The sequence below is a fragment of the Chiloscyllium plagiosum genome, unplaced genomic scaffold (assembly GCF_037043375.1).
Source record: "Chiloscyllium plagiosum isolate Xiang-an unplaced genomic scaffold, Cpla_swu_hap1 HiC_scaffold_25, whole genome shotgun sequence".
NCBI lineage: Eukaryota > Metazoa > Chordata > Chondrichthyes > Orectolobiformes > Hemiscylliidae > Chiloscyllium > Chiloscyllium plagiosum.
The window spans coordinates 40983432-41000537 of NW_028270163.1; the positions used below are offsets into that span (position 1 = coordinate 40983432).

Sequence of the window (17106 nt, forward strand, 5' to 3'; positions counted from 1 at the left end):
CTGTATGGAGTTTGCGTAGTCTCTCTGTGTCTGCGTGGATTTCCTCCAGATGCTCCTGTTTCCTCCCAGAGTCCAGGGATGTGCAGGTCAGGTGGATTTATTGTGCTGAATTGCCCATAGTGGCCCAGAGATGTGTAGGTTAGGTGGATTGACCATGGTAAATTGCCCATAGTGTCCTAGAGATGTATAGGTTAGATGGGTTGACAATGCTAAATTGCCCATAGTGGCCCAGGGATGTGTAGGTCAGGTGGATTGACCTTGGTAAATTGCCCATAGCGTCCCAGAGATGTATAGGTTAAATGGGTTGGCAATGCTAAATTGCCCATAGTGGACCAGGGATGTGTAGGTTAGGTGGATTGACCTTGGTAAATTGCCCATAATGTCCCTGAGATTGTATAGGTTAGATGGGTTGACAATGCTAAATTGCCCATAGTGGCCCAGGAATGTGTAGGTTAGGTGGGTTGGTCATGGGAAACACAGGATTACAGGGAATAAGTTTGGGCGAGTAGGCTTGGTTAGGATGCTCTTCGTGTGGCCAGTGTGGACTCAATGGGCCAAATAACTTGTTTCTGCACTGCAAGGTTTCAATGATTAATGTAACTGGAGCCATCAATGCAATTAAAAACTGAATTTTTCATCAATGTTCTTCCGTTAGTGACACTGAACCTAAACAAAAAAAAAACTAGTTTACACAGGAAATTTTATAGCATTCATACCATTTTTGGTCTGAAACTTACATTGATTTACCAGAATGTGAGATCAATTATTTTAGCATGGGAGGAGAGAGCAGAGGCTGATAGAAGTCTATGAAGAGGAAGCAGGAGACTGACATTAGTTTTAGCTTGCTTTAGCAGACATCCAGAGCAAATAAGTTGGGATATATTTTGTCCCTTCTAATAGCCTACCATGAGGGAGATTGCAGTGTGAATTTATGACACAACCTCTCATCGACCACCACACAACACTAAGACACGTGTATACTTCAGTTCTGTTTCAAAGTTGTTTGTTTTTATTTTTAACATGAATAATTTCAATGTTATAATCATAAAAAGAGTTGTAATATTATTTATTTTATGATTGGTAGATCAAACTGGGAATGTGCACTTGTATTGGGTGTGTTTATTGAACATGTCGTATTCAGTATACCAGACACTGAGGCCAAGTTGCAAGACATTGCTGTAAAATATTGTGCACGACTTCAGAAGGTAAAGAACAAAACTTTCCAAGGAGTGAAGTTGTCACGATGTACATGTCAGTGATTTTAATTTACTTTTGGGCTGATAAATTATTATCACTTGTTCAGAATGCTAAACACATGAGATTCTTGGATTTTTTTTTAACTCTCTCTATTATCAGACTGACAATCAACACAAAGGTTTAAATATTTCATATGTCTGCACATACTGTCTACAGTACCACTGAGTAGTAAGTTATATTGCAACTCAGCACATAGCCACAGAGATGTCATTTTTTAATGGTGTAAAGTTAAAGTAAAACTCTATTTCTAGCAGTTCTTCTTTAACCTTACACATCAAGATCCTTATTAATAAGTTGGTCGACACAAGTATCCTTTTTACTACCAGTAAATTCTTGCTTTTGCAATTCAATTGTTTATGACCACCTGCCCTTTACTGAAATCAGTTTCGATTTTTTTTCTCCCTATTGTAAGACTATTTCTGGAAAGATTTCACATATAATCTCTCCAATACCAAACTTTCTGTGGAACTTTTCTCAAAAACTCAAGGACATTAACCCCTACCATGTCAAGTAAAGAGAAGGGAGGCTGAATTAGATTGAAATATCCCTGTTCCAAAATTTGCTTTTACCCCAGTTTCAGAAGAAGGCATTACTAAAACAGTACAAATTATTCAATTTTCCATTCCAACTACCCTGATCAGAATGCTATTTGTTGTCTGACTGCGGTAATTTTTGTACTAAGACTCATTTGATACAAGCCACTCTCAACCAACAAGAAGATGCTTTCTTCACTTCTGGCTGTGCTGAACAGGCATAGATCATTCAATTCCCAGCATTTTTTTTTGCCATTCAATGGGATCATACTGAACTGTGACCTACTTCTGAATACCCCACTTTGCCCTATGTTCCTTAATAACTTTGATCCACAAAGATCTATCAATCTCTGTTGGTTCCCTTTAGAATCTTAAACTTCAGGCAAATCACTCATTTAACCTTCTAAATTACAGGGAGCACAAATGTGGTTTGTGGATTCAGATCTTGGTTTTTGAGATGAAATAGAATTGTCACATCACATTGATGTTTTGACTGAATCCCTTGAGAGGTCAAAATGTGAACAAAAACTGACTTAAGGAAATCCTTTTCCCAGAAGACATTTCTGTAAGCTGTCTTTATTTAAAAGTTAATGACAACACAACACCTTAATGAATCCCTTTGACTTGCATCTGCTTCTTCCTTTATTCACTGTTAAAATAAAGACACAAGTTCATTTAAAATATACATATAAGCACCTCTCTTAAAACAGCAGATAAGAGAAAATTATACAAATATGTTAAGTATTCTTCTAATAACAGCACAAACAGGAATTTTGAGGCTTAGTTCTCATCATGTGAAATAAGTCTTTGATGAGAGGGCTTTTATGTTACGATTTAGAAGTTTCCTGTGCTTTTTGTCTCTGAAATTATTCCACTTTCTCTTCTGATTGCATTGAACAGTTTTATTCTCTGGTTTTACACAGATCCTCAGAATATCCTCTGATTTGAAAAAGGAAAGAACACTTGAAGGAGTTATTGAAGTGTTGCAGTTGTGCAATGAAGAAGCTAGTCACTTGGACTACAGGTACACTTCAATCATCAAAACACCATTTGTTACCACATTTTGTACAGATCTTAGAACTAATTGTGTTGTTGGCTGTTAAAAGTGTCATTTTGTGATCTGTGGCTCTCTCTCCAGTTTGCCTTTGTCCCCTCAATTAGTGCATGTCATCCTTTACATAATGTTGTACATTAATGCTTTAGCACATATTCAGCAACGCTGCCTCAACTGGAGGATGCTAATGGTCCTGAAGTGTTAGTATTACTGAATCTAAAACAAATAAGTTTAAGGATAATCCAAAGAGATTCTACAAGTACATTAAGAGCAAGATTGCAACTAGAGAGAAAGTAGGGCCCCTTAAGGATCAAAGAGGTCATCTTCCTGTTGAACCTCAGGAGATGGGAGAGATATTAAATGAATATTTTGTGTCAGTTTTCACTGTAGAGAAAGAAATAGAGGCTAGAGAACGCAGGGTAATAAATATTGATGTTTTGAAAACAGTTCACATTACAGGAGAGGAAGTGCTGGAGGTCTTCGAAAATATAAAGATAGATAATCTCTGGGACCTGTCCTACTGTATTGGAGGACCTTGTGGGAAGTTAGTGAGGTAATTGCAGGGCCCCTTACAGAAATATTCTTATCACCTATAAATACGGGTGAGGTGCCAGGTGACTGGAGAGTGGCTAATGTTGTGCCTTTGTTTAAGAAGGAATGTAAAGAGAAACCTGGGAACTATAGACCCATCTCACTTCAGTGATAGGTAAGTTGCTGGAAGTGATTTTGAAGGATAGGATTTATATGCACTTGGAGAGGCAAAGAATAATTAGGGATAGTCTACATGATTTAATGTGAGGGATCTCATGTCTCACAAACTTGATTGAGGTTTTTGAGGAAGTAATGAGAAGATTGATGAGAGCAAAGAGGTAGATTGATATCTTGGACTTTAGTAAAACGTTTGACAAGGTTCCTCACGGGAGACTAAAGAATAAAATTAGATCACATGTTATTCAGAGTGAGCTAGCCAAATGTTTACAAAATTGGCTTAATGTCAGAGACAGACAGTAATGGTGGAGCGTTGTTTTTTTGGACTGGAGGCCCATGAATAGCGGTGTTCCACAGGGATCAATACTGGGTCCACTATTGTTTGTCATTTATATAAAAGATTTAGATGAGAATATAGAAGGCGTGGTTCGTAAGTTTGCAGATGAAGCCAAGATTGGTGGTACAGTGAACAGTGAAGGTTATCTAGGATTACAAAGAGATCTTGATCAGTTAAGTCATTGGGCTGAAAAGTGGTGTGGAATTTAATTTGGATAAATGTGAGATATTGTATTTTATAAAGCAAACAAGGGCAGGGCTTCCACAATTAAAGTAGGGCTCTGGGTAGTGTTGTAGAACAAAGAGACCTAGGGGTTCAGGTATATAATTCTTTGAAGGTCTCATCACACATAGACAGAGTGGTTAAAACAGTGCTTAGTGTGCTTGCCTTCATTGCTCAGACCTTTGAGTAGAGGAGTTGGGATGTTATGTTGAGGTTGTACGGGATGTTCGCCTCTTCTGGAGTACTGTGTCCAGTTCTGGTCGCCTTGTTATAGGAAGGGTATTACTAAATTGGAGAGGGTTCAGAAGAGATTTACCAGGATGTGGCCAGGAATGCAGGGTTTGACTTTAAAAAAAAGGCTGGATAGGCTGGGACTTTTTTCACTGGATTGTAGGAGATTGAGGGATAACCTTAAAGACGTTTATAAAACCATACGGAGTATAAATAAGGTGAATGACAAGTGTCTTTTCCCTAGAATGGGGGGATTTCAAGCCTAGGGGCATACTTCTAAGGTGAGAGGAGAAAGATTGAAAAAAGATATGAGGGGCAACTTTTTTTACATAGAGAATGGTTTACGTGTGGAATGAACTTGGAGAGGAAGTGGTGGATGTGTGTACAGTTACGATGCTTAAACTACATTTAGATAAGTATTTGAATAAGAAATGTTTGGAGGGATATGATCTAAGCACAGACAGATGGGACTAGTTTAGTTTGGAATTCTGGTTGGCACGGACTGATTGGACCGAAGGGTCTGTTTCCGTGCTGTGTGACTCTATAAAAGGATTTTGAAGATGTGTGTTGTAGCATCTTGGCTGAAAATGCAGTACGACCTGTCCTTACCTTCTAACTGAATAGGAATGCAGTCAAATTTGTAACGTCTGGAAGCTGAGAGGGCTGGAGTCAGCCGAGGGTAGGTCATTTCTCAGCTGAACCCCAGGCCAAACAGAGAGAAACTCTGCACTAAACGGAAAGGAAAGCAGTCTAAGCTTCACGACTTGCTTGAATCATACCAAATGCAAAGCAGCGCTGTGCCACTTCCTGCTAATTCCGGAACATAGTCCAATCTCTCCTTTTGGAAGAGGCTGCAGATTAGCAAACAGGAGTTAAAAGAGAAAGCTGTCTATATTACAATTTCTGAACATCTTTGCACTATATTGCTCTACCTCAGATATGGCATCAAAGAATGTGCGGTCTGCCTCGGGGTGCTGAATGATCCAGCTTGCCTTCCCTGTGAACATGTCTTTTGTTTCAAATGTCTGGATCAGTCACTGAAGATTCGCTCGTTTTGTCCAAAATGTAAGGCAGGCGTGCCAGGTTCCTTTAAAATCGAGGTCTCTATCCAGTTAAAGTAAGTTACACTCTTCCAAATCAAGTTTCAGTTTTGACTTTTGCCTGATTACTTTTATAAAAGGTGCTATGGTGAAATTACTTACTTTTCTGAGAACTGTGGGTAGAGATGTCTGATGGATTTATGTTGAGCTACCAAACCTCATTCCAGCAGACTGGAGACTTATATAGCTTTTTGTTGAAAATGTAGGGGATGTAGAGTATGTCTGCCCTAGTAAGTTGTTTGCAAATATTGTTAACTGAGACTTAGCTTGCCCCCACCCAACCAACATCACTACTTCAATCTTTCATGACTCTTCCCTATTGTGACTCTCCGGCTGCTATCTAAGACTTGACTCCATCTGAGATGAGCAGCCCTCTGTGTGTCTGTGAAAGTACCATCAAGGCTTTATCTTGCCTCCTTTACTCCCAGATAGCAGCCCCAACTGCTGCATGTTTCCCTTGTCCACCTATCTATGCAGCAAGACCACTAGTGGCTAATCTCTTTGACCTCCTTCCTATTTTATTCACACACCACCCCCACTGCTGAACTCTTGGACTGTGCCAGCAGACAGACACTGACCTTCAGTCTCCCTCCAACACATCCATTGAGATATGTCTCTTGATTAAACTTAAAGATATAAGCCATAAGTATTAAGTTAGCCTGGAGCAGTGTTTTGTCAAGGAATAAGATGGTGCTATTGCCATATGAGCATAGCCTCATTGACCTGACCTCTATCTGTAACAGTCTCAGCTGATTATACTTTCTCTTGCCTGTCCTGCCCAAGCTTTTCCAGTAGCAGGGTGACCCTGGTTTGCAGACCTCACCTTGGTCCATCGCTGTACGCTTTGCCATATTTTTCTCCTGTAATCTTATTTCATCCTGTTCACCTCTCCGGTAAAATTCATGTTCTCTACCCTACATCCAAACCCCAGATTAAATTCCTTGGTGATGTATCCTCACTACTTTCCCTTTATCAGCATTGACACTGAGTTACTACTGATTTCCAGTCATTTCAACCACCATTTCAACTCACCTCTTGCCTTACATGCAATGCTATTTTCCTCTTTAACCTCTTCTCCCAGATAACCTCTTCCTCCTGCATTGTTAGCTACCCCTTTGCTTCCTGATGAGTCCTCTCTATCCTGATCATATGAAGGTAAGGCTTTGAGTCATAGAGCCATAGAGGTGTACAGCATAGAAACAGATTCTTTGGTCCAACTCGTCCATGCCAACCAGATATCCTATATTAATCTAATCCCATTTGCCAGCACTTGGCCCATATCACTCTCAACCCTTCCTATTCATATACCCATCCAGATGTCATTTAAATACTGTAATTGCACCAGCCTCTACCACTTCCTCTGGCAGCTTGTTCCATACACGCACCACCCTCTGCCCCTCGGGCTCCCTTTAAATCTTTCCCCTCTCACCTTAAACCTATGCCCTCTAGTTCTGGACTACCCTGAACTTGTATCCCTAGCCACTCAAGTGCATTTCAGCAGAAGTAAATATAAACAGAAGTTTGAAATTTAATGATATAACAAGGAGCTCAAAGAGTTCCCAATATCTGCATATTATGTAGAAATAGTGAAAGTTCATAAAATCCAACTGTAAATATATATATAATATCCAGAAGATCAGAAAATAAACCTATAGCTTCACAATATACAATTGGACTCTAATTAGAATTCTGTAATCAGTTTGTATTAGGAATAATTAGCTGTATTTTGGAACTGTTTGTGAACCAGTACCTATGTCTTCCTGTACTATCAATGCATAGAATATATAGGTATAATAGGACTGAACTAGTATTTTGAGTTAGTCTAACACTATAAAGTGGTTACATTCTTAAACTGAATGCTTTTTCAATTTTACAGAAAGGCTTCAGAAAAATATAATAACTTCCGACAGCGGTGCAATTTGTTTTTCATGGAGGTTGTTTCCAGGTTTTGCTTCAGTGAAGATTCTCCACCCTCTGATGAAGTGATTACATTGCTGCTGTCATTGCTAATAGCAGTCAGGAAACTCCCTGAAGGTACGCATCAAGGTAGAAGGTAATAAGTGTCCATTCATCTTCACATTGAAGATTTCAGTCTGTCTTCAGACATTGCAGAGACTGATGATATAACAGGTGCCTGATTGTGCCAGAAGCCTCAGACCTGAGATGTTCCATTCTGGGCAATGAGCAAGCATGTGACCAGAATGCAGTTCACCTACTCTCACCTGCAAGCATCTGAAACAGCAACAGTCACATGGTATCTGGTTGGAACAGTCACAAATGAAAAATGAAATGGGGAAATAATGCTCCCTTGACTTTACCATGGGAAGATTTTTGGACAACAGTAAAACAAAAGAGCACCACCTGGGATTCCTCTCTAATCCGCATACAATTCAGAATATGATCCATATTTTAACACCAGTTTGTGTAGAGCCCATATCCACCTGAGAAAGCCCCAACTGATTCCTTTTGAAACCTGTCAGACTTCACTGGTCTGAGCTGAATTGGAATTCTAGCTTCAGAGAGAGAGAAAACAGAACACTGACTGAGATTGCTTTCAATCTTGTCCTTCACAGTTGAGACTTTTGTATCTTGTATGCATTTCCCAAGTACTGTTGATTGTGGCTACTTCCATGGGTTGGTTAGCTCAATTGGCTGGTTTGCCCAGAGTCATGGCAACTGAGTGGGTTCAATTCCAATACCCCGCCTGAGATTATCATGAAGGACTCTCCTTCCCAACCTCTCCTCTTGCTTGAGGAGTGTTGACCCTCAGTTTAAAACACCATCAGTCATCGCTCTGTAATGGGAGAGCAGCCTATGATCCTCAGGGTTAAGGCGGCTTTATTTCCAGGCAATGGGTGGAGGACTTTGTGTTGCACATCCACTGTGTGACTTGTACATTACGGCATCCTGTCCTCTCAACTGGATGTTTTTTTTTAATTTGGCATTCTCATCTGTAGTAACTATTCCCATGGAATAGCTACATTCTCTGTTTGCTGACCATGAGCAAAGGTCCAAATACAACAAAAACAGAAATTGCCGGAAAGGCTCAGCAGATCTGGCAGCATCTGGTAGCTAGGAAAACAATTTTTATGCAGAAGGTAGGATGGGGGTGGGGAGGGAGGGGTGGTGGTGGATGGAGCAGGGAATAAACAATAGATGGCGATAGAGCCCAAAGAGAGAGAAGAAGTAGTTACCATCACTTCTGAGGAAGAGTCACTGGACCCGAAACATTAACTCTGATTTCTCTCCACAGATGCTGCCAGACTTCCTGAGATTTTCCAGCAATTTCTATGGTTGTTTCTGATTTCTGATCTGCAGTTCTTTTGGTTTTTATATAAATTTTGCATATAGGTCAGCAGTAACATTTAAATAGAAGCAATCTGTCAACCTATAACAAAACAACCTTTATTTGTGATATTAGGTAACCTGTACCAGACTCGGAGTTTAACACCATTCTCAGAATGCGTGGACATTAATCCTGTGATACGTTCCATTTTATTGAAACTTATGCTGCATTATAGGTAAGGGGGAAAAATGCACAAGTTAAGTTCCATGAATTTGATAGAAGCTGATAGATGCTCTTATGTTCTGAAGGCTTCTACTAGTCCTTTTTGTTCTCCTGCTTATTGTTAATAATTACTCTGAAAGCAATGCCTCAGTACCAGTGAGGGAGAACCAGAATGTGACAATACTGAATCATGGGGTGTCACCATACCATTCAATAAAAGTTTATTTATTAACTTTAGTTAAATTATTAATGATCTGGGGGAAAAGCAATTTCCACGCACAATCTCTTGTACCTAATTTTCCCCAGGAGCAGCTACCGAGTATTTCTGGACCTGCCTGAAATAAGTATCAGTTCTCCTTGAACTTGCTAAATATGGTCTGATCAGCCAGTCTGGACAGACCTACTGGAGGGTGCTAAGGGAATGCTAAGCAAGATAATGTTTTTCTTGGACTGATGTGAAGCTGGAAGCACTAGCGTTTGCTTATCTTTGTCAGTGCCTCACACACATACCCCTCACCCCACCCCCAATCCTCCCACCTCCCTAAACACCTGAGAGTTTCCCATCAGCTGACATTTCTAAGGAGACAAGACCCCCCCCAACCCCCACAGACATATAAATATACAAACAAAGATAGCCACTCGGCCCCTCAAGCCTGTTCCTCCATGCAGTTAAATTGTGCTGATCTGATTTTAACCTCAACTGTACATTCCTGCATATCTTAGATAATTTTTCATCCCCTTGGCAATTAAAAACATGTCTCCCTCTGCCTTAAAAATATTTTAAAATTCTGCATCCTTTGCCTTTTGAGGAAAGGGATTTCAAAGAATCGCACCCCTCTGAGAGAAAGAAATGTTTCCTTATCTCTCTTCAAAATAGGCACCTCTTTATTTTTAAACTAAAAACCTTGTTCTAGATCCTGTCATAAGAAGAAACATGATTTCCACACGTTCCTCATCAAGTCCCCTCAGGAACTTTCAATTTAGTTATTTCTGACTCTTTGCAACTCCAGAGGATGCAGATTTTGCCTGTCTAACCGTTCCTCAGAAGGAAACCTGCTCATTCTAGGTATTGATCCAGTAAACAGTTAGCTACATCCAGGCACCTGGTCGGCATAGATTGCTGGGTTTATGTAGATGATGTTGATTTTTAAGTAAGTCTCAGAATACATCTTCAGGTGAAAGGTTCCAGGCACAGTGCCCACATCATGCCAGACACCGTCAAATAGCATGGAAAATTCTGTCAGCTTTTTCCACCCTCTACGAAGGAAACAATGGGAGGCTCTTTAGAGATGTTCTGCTCACAGTGATTTCTTCAGCTCATTCCATGACCAACAAAATAAAGCAAGCAACTCTACTGCCCTCCCAGCTCCAGGGAACTTGCTGTGTAGTTGCAACCATTAAGACAAATAGCATGTTATGCATTTCTTTAACTACTTTCAGACCAGCCTCAGGCCAAAAGTGGGCTGAAAGGAATTTCAGTACCCAAGCAACATTTGCCCTCAATACTGCTACAAATGCAACTCCTTTCCACTGAGGGGAGTCTATGGACACCAGTGTAATGCAGCAGGATTCATTAAATATTTAATAGCAGGACACGTGGGTTTGATAAGTGCCTGACAATATCCTAGATTCTTTAACTCAACACAGGATGCAAAGAAAATTGTTTTTGAACATGCCAGGCACTGTCACATGACTTAGATAGATGAGCTATTTTAGCACCAATGGAAAGTGGAAATCACTTTACTGGCACTAGATTTGCAGTGTGATTGCATCCTAAGATTATTCTCCCCATCTGGAATTATAATAGGATCATTCAGTCATCCAGCGCAGAAGAGGGCATTCAGCCCATCAGGTCTGTGCCAACCATTCTTGAATGTTTTGTTATTTCAAGTGCTCATCCATGTACTTTTTAAAGGTGTAGAAGAAATGAGAGAAATTGGAGAAAGGTGAACTAGGTGAATTGATTATTGAGTGAAAAGCATGTTTGTGTTTGTTCCTGTAAAGTAACAACAGTTATATGAAACTCCATTTAATAAATGAAGCTCAGTTACATTTCGCAGCACTAATGCTTTCTGTGTCTCTCAATAGTTTTGATAAAGTGAAAGTCTTTATGCAGAATTACCTCTCAAGTTTAGAAGAAAATCTATTCTCGGAAGATCTGCAGGAACTTTATCTTCTGTTCATCAAATGTTTTGAGGTAAAGCGAGGGGGTCAAGTTGATCTGATTCCTAAAGGTAGCTGTAGGATTGGGACATAGCTCTGAATCTTTCAATGTATCTCTCTTTTCAGGATTCAATAAACGGACACTTTGAACAATGTGGAGGACTTGGCAATTTGGAACTCTTCAAACAGAACTGCAACTTTCTCAGCAGGTTCGCCAGGCACAAGGTTGCTACCTGTAATGAAAATGCTGCAGAATACTTGCAGAACATTGCCAGGCTGCGTTTCTGCTTCAATCTTACAGCTCAACTTCTGTATGAGTCACACAACAGCACAGGTAAAGCATTAGCCTTCAACCATCTTTTGCCTCCACTCTGCGTCACACAAAAACCATTCTCCACCTGGAAGAACGTAAAGGCTGTCCTGCTTCCAGCCTCTCTCCAAGCTGCTGGGGAGTTTCTGGCTGGGCTACTTTGAGTTAGTGAGACTGACTGAAGCAGAGGCTGAATAGGCTGGGGCTGTTTTCCTTGGAGAGTCAGAGGCTGAGCGGTGACCTTATAGAGGTTTATAGAATCATGAATGGCATGAATAGGATAAATAGACAAGGTCTGCTCCCTAGGGTGGGAGTGTCCAGAACTAGAGGGCAAAGGCTTAGGGTGAGGGGAAAGGTTTAAAAGGGACTTAAGGGGCAACATTTTCACGCAGAGGGTGGTGCGTGTGGAATGAGCTGCCAGAGAAAGTGGAGGAGGCTGGTACAATTGCAACGTTTAAAAAGCATCTGGATGGGTAAATGAACAGGAAGGGTTTAGAGGGATATGGGCCAAGTGCTGGCAAATGGGACCAGATTAATTTAGGGTATCTGGTCGGCATGGACAAGTTGGACCAAAGGGTCTGTTTCTGTGCTGTACATCTCTATGACTCCGTGACTCACATTGTCAGACTGCATATCTTCAGCCTCTCTGTGGGGAAGGATATATTCTGTGTTTTGAGATTGTCCTAACCCCAGGTGAGACAGTTGAGCACCTACTCCCAGCTGGAATCTGACCAATCCAAGACTTTAATCTGACCAATCCAATCTATTTGTTCCTCCTCGATTTGACAAAAGGTAGAGCTGCCACCATTTTGAACATTGGCAGGAGCCAGCTAGCTTAGCTGCAGTGGAAGAATGACTCCTCTTCATGCCATCGGTTCAATTCACATATATTATCGATCAAACGTTTTCCGGCTAAAATATAGTGGTTACATAGATAGTGAGAGAAGGAACTCCATAGAAATGGAGATGGAAGATTACAGATTCATAAAGGCATACAGGACTACAGCTTAGAAAAAGGCCCTTAATTGAATCCACTGTGGTCAAAAACAACCACCGAGCTAATCTAATCCCATTTTCCAGCACTTTGCCATAGAGTGATACAGCACGGAAACAGACCCTTCAGTCCAACTCATTCATGCTGACCAGGTATCCCAAAGCTAACCAGTCCTATTTACCTGTGTTTCCTCCCTCAACAATGTTAATTGGAAGTGGTTAATTGGATATGGTTGCTATGAAACCCAGTGAGAGGTGTTGAGGCAAATGTGGGATAGAAAAGAAAAGACAATGGAGTTTAATAGTGTTTTTTAACATCCCCAAGTGTGTACAGTCAGTTAAGTGACTATGAAGTGTGGTCAGTCTCTGTGAGAAATGTGATAGCCTATTGCACAATGCAATTTCGTTATGCAAATACTTTTGTAAAGGCTGTTGGTTGAGGAATAAACAGGGCCTTGGTTTAATCATCTTATCAAAAAGACATTATCTCTGGCAGTGCAACATTCCTTCATGACCATACTGGATGGTAGGGATTGGTTAGCTCAGTTCGCTGGACAGTTGGTTTGTGGCGTACAGTAGGACCAACAGCATGGGTTCAATTCCTGCACTGGCTGAGGTTACCATGAAAGACTCTCCTTTTCAATCTCTCCCCTTGCCTGAGACTCTGGGACTATGGTAATGTTACTTTTTCAGTCCACTGGAGTGTCAGCCTAAAATTGCTGCTTTAGTCTCTAGAATGGGACTTGAACCTGCAGCTACTGACTTAGCAGAACAATGCTACAAACTAACCAGAGCTGACTATCACACATGTTTTACAACTGTAGCCAGGTTTCATTGTTCCTCTATATTTTGTTAACTATTCCATTATGTACTCTTTGTGAATAGGAATTCTCTGTTTGGACTCAGACAGTACATTCCCTCTATAGTGGCCTGTGCAATTTAAATTATTGGATAAGTTTGAATTTTTACTTTTCAAATAATTATGTTTCCAGATGTGAGAAACAAAGACATAAAGACAAATTTCATGGACCACATAAAAATGATTTGTTTTCATTCTGGCAATGACTGGTACCAAGTTTATTTAATGAGGACAGTCTATGATCATTATGGGATGGCATTTGTTCAGTCTTTACAACGACTCAAAGACTTCCACTGGATGTTTCCAGACAAAATTATTGAGAAACAGGTGAAGTGTTTTATACATGCAGTCAATTTTAAATAATTAGCTAATATCAACACATTATGGTTAAATTCATTGATTAAATGCATTTAATTCTTTGTGTTTATATGCAAAATGTTAGATATTGTATGTAAATGTTATGTGTTTTTACCCCATAATTCTGCAATGTTAATGAATAGAAATGACCTCTGTAGACTTTTCTAGAAGCTAAAGCTGTGAAATTTGTATAACAGCATATTATTTGTGTCTGAACAAATGAGTTTGAGTTTACTGTCCAAAATAATCAATGCGACAGGTCTGGAGTCTTTTTCAAACAGTGGCTTAAATAGACCTGAAGTGGCCCACTATAAAGGATAGGGAAAGTAGAATTGAAGCATTTTTCAAAAAGGGGATAAAAATCTTTAAAATGAAAAATTCAGATATGTGGGCACAGGACAGGAAGTCAGCAGAGGTTCAGTGGCCAGAATGGTCTTGTTTCAAAGTTATTCATGGGTTGAGGGCTTTGCTGGCTGGACCAACATTTATTACGCATCTCTAGTTGCTTTTGAAGGTGGTGATTAACTGCCCAAGTTGCTTTCTTGAACTACGGCAATCCATTTTGTTGAATCTTTACACTGTGGAAAGAGGCCATTAGACCCATTGAGTCTGCAGTGACCCTCTGCAGAGTCAGCCCTCAACTCTGCCTTTACCATGGCTAATCCACCTAAGTCTACACATCGCTGGACATTAGGGGGCAATTTAGCGGGGCCAATCCACTTGAACCTGCGCATCTTTGGGACTGTGAAGGAAACTGCAGCATCTGGTGGAAACCCATGCAGACACGGGGAGAACATGTAAATTCAACACAGTCACCCGAGATTGGCATCAAACAGCCAGACTACTTTGCTGTCAGGTAGCAGTGCTAACTACTGTGCCACTGTGCTGCTCTGAAAAATGTAGGTCTTTTGTGCTGAAAAACTCTACAATTCTAAATAAAATAAAGTGATCCAGTGATGCATTTTCCTTTTTCAAAGTTTTCTTGAAATAAATGCTGTTGAGTGAAATAATTGGCCATTATTGATTAAATGTAGAGATTTTAATTGTGATACAGAATTGCAGTACAGTCCTTCTATTGTTCTGTGTGCTGACATGTCGAGGAATTCTTTCTTCCAGCTTAACTGGACAGATGTACAGATGGATTGCTTTATTTTCTGTGGACGGGAGTATAAAACCATACGTGATACTGTTGCTCAGGCAATCCTGAAATGGCAAATGGATACTGTGACAAACCAGTTAAAGGTATTTGCAAATAATCCTGTTTGGTAACAGTGCAATACTCTGTCTCAGTTTTATGTTAGTTTTAAGCCCAGTATATTATAGTAGCACTCAACATTTGTTTCATATCTTTGCTCCTGAAAGACTTCAAAATGCTCTTTAAACAATCAACGGGTTTATCTGGCATTGGCCTTCTTCCGTGAGGTAACATCTTTGTTTGCTGTAGAGGATTCCAGTCTGCAACCTAGTCCAAAGGTAAGAATCAATCACTGACCTAATTTCAGATGTGTGGGAACTTAAACTGAGAATAAGTTGTGTCTAGCATGTTATTAGGAGAAAGTGAGGACTGCAGATGCTGGAGATCAGAGCTGAAAAATGTGTTGCTGGAAAAGCGCAGCAGGTCAGGCAGTATCCAAGGAGCAGGAGAATCGACGTTTCGGGCATAAGCCCTTCTTCAGGAATGATTCCTGAAGAAGGGCTTATGCCCGAAACGTCGATTCTCCTGCTCCTTGGATGCTGCCTGACCTGCTGCGCTTTTCCAGCAACACATTTTTCAGCTCTGGCATGTTGTTGACTACAGACTGTTACTCAAGAAGGTAACAGCAAACCACTATTGAAATATATATGATGGGAACAGAAAAGAGAAGTAGTAACTAATTTGGGTTTCTGCTCTGCGTCCCCAGGGAAGAAATGGAAGATTTTTAAACAACAGCCAACCTACTTTTTTTATTTTCACATCCAGAGTGTCCTTACACACAACTTTATCCCATCTCCAAATCACCCATGGTAACAGCCAACCTAAGCATCAGCTCTCAGCAGTACCAATTAAGCCTTTCATTAACTTCATTACAATTTACGTTCCCAACCATTTTAGTGTCATCTGTAAATATGGCTATAGTACCTTCTATCCAAACTACATCAAAGTCATTATTATAGACTGTAAGGTTGGAGCATGAGGGCCAAATGCTATGGCGCCCCCACCAATTGCATCTACAGAAACGGTGTTCTGTTTGTGGATGATGCTCGTTCACATGTATTCAGAATGGAAGTGAATACATGAAGGATGGTACACCTGGTGATACAGGAATGTTTATAAGGGTGAAATGAAGCATCCAAAATTCAAGTAGTCAATAAAGATGTTTTTCTATAAAGAGACTTCTATAAATGAGAACAGGCATTCTGTTTGCAATAGGTGCATGCCTACAGATGTGAAGCCATACTGCTCAGTGTTGGAAATGTTTTCAAGATGATTCTTCCCATTGTGGCTCAGACTATTGCATGTTTTAATCATGATAAACTTGGAGGATGGATATTAGAAAATATAAATGTTGAAGATCATGATGAGAAGAGAACAGAGACTGTTTGTTTTCTGGCAGTGTTGAGCACCACATCAGCACTTAGAGCAATTCTATGTGCATTGGTATGAGAGCACCATAGAAACATTTCACATTTAAGTTGCAGTGAGGACTTTTGACATTGCTAAGTAGCATAGACAGTACAAGCCAAAGGTCTGTACTGAGTTAAAAATCACACGACAACAGGTTATAGTCCAATAGGTTTAATTGGGAGCACTAGCTTTCAGAGCGCTGCTCCTTCATCAGGTCATCACAACCTGGTGTTGTGTGGTTTTTAACTTAGTACACCCCAGTCCAATACCAGCATCTCCAAATCAGGCCTGTGCTAATTCAGTAATCTACCACATTTATTGTTCCGGAATGCCAATCTGAAACAAACATCGAGACACTGAAGCTCTCCAATGACTCAGTGCGGGTGTGTAAATTTACCAAAATGAGGGAGACATTTGTTCCTGTAGCTCCGCGGACCTCGGTCAGTTTTCCAGGTGCGGGCCTGCACAGTGTTCTATGTTCAACACTGTGCATTCACGTGTTTCTCTTCATAATTTCTGCTGACAGCAGTAGTTTTGGTGCAAACTTTCAAAGTTAAGTAGTTTCTGTGTAATCTGCATTTCTCCTCAAGTTCTGAGATAGGGCACAGGAATTGCATCTATGAATGTTGTCAACATTTTTAACAATAATTACCAGCTCTCAGAACCCAAATGAAAACAAAGATTTTCACAAAGAGTTTATAGAATGACCTGGTCATTTATTCCAGTATTCGATGACAATTTGGAACAGTGCACTAGTATTTTTTTTGTCCCGTATATTTGCTTACAAATGTAACGCACAAATTAAATTTCATAATTTATGTCTGAAAATGTTTCACCTAGCAATGAGTAGATTAGCAGCCTTGTTTGTA

The 17106-nt window shown here is 40.3% G+C and overlaps 1 protein-coding gene across 2 annotated transcripts in view; it reads left to right on the forward strand.

Annotated features, from left to right (window-relative positions):
* LOC122562201 (E3 ubiquitin-protein ligase rnf213-alpha-like) overlaps nt 1-17106 on the forward strand; it is a 156764-nt gene that overhangs the window by 108545 nt on the left and 31113 nt on the right. For both annotated transcript variants that reach the window (XM_043714879.2, XM_043714880.2), the window contains 10 exons: nt 1085-1205; nt 2714-2814; nt 5280-5459; nt 7319-7476; nt 8864-8963; nt 11039-11147; nt 11240-11447; nt 13409-13602; nt 14749-14874; nt 14995-15105. In XM_043714879.2, the coding sequence (XP_043570814.2) occupies nt 1085-1205; nt 2714-2814; nt 5280-5459; nt 7319-7476; nt 8864-8963; nt 11039-11147; nt 11240-11447; nt 13409-13602; nt 14749-14874; nt 14995-15105 (1408 nt within the window). The remainder of the gene's footprint in view (nt 1-1084; nt 1206-2713; nt 2815-5279; nt 5460-7318; nt 7477-8863; nt 8964-11038; nt 11148-11239; nt 11448-13408; nt 13603-14748; nt 14875-14994; nt 15106-17106) is intronic.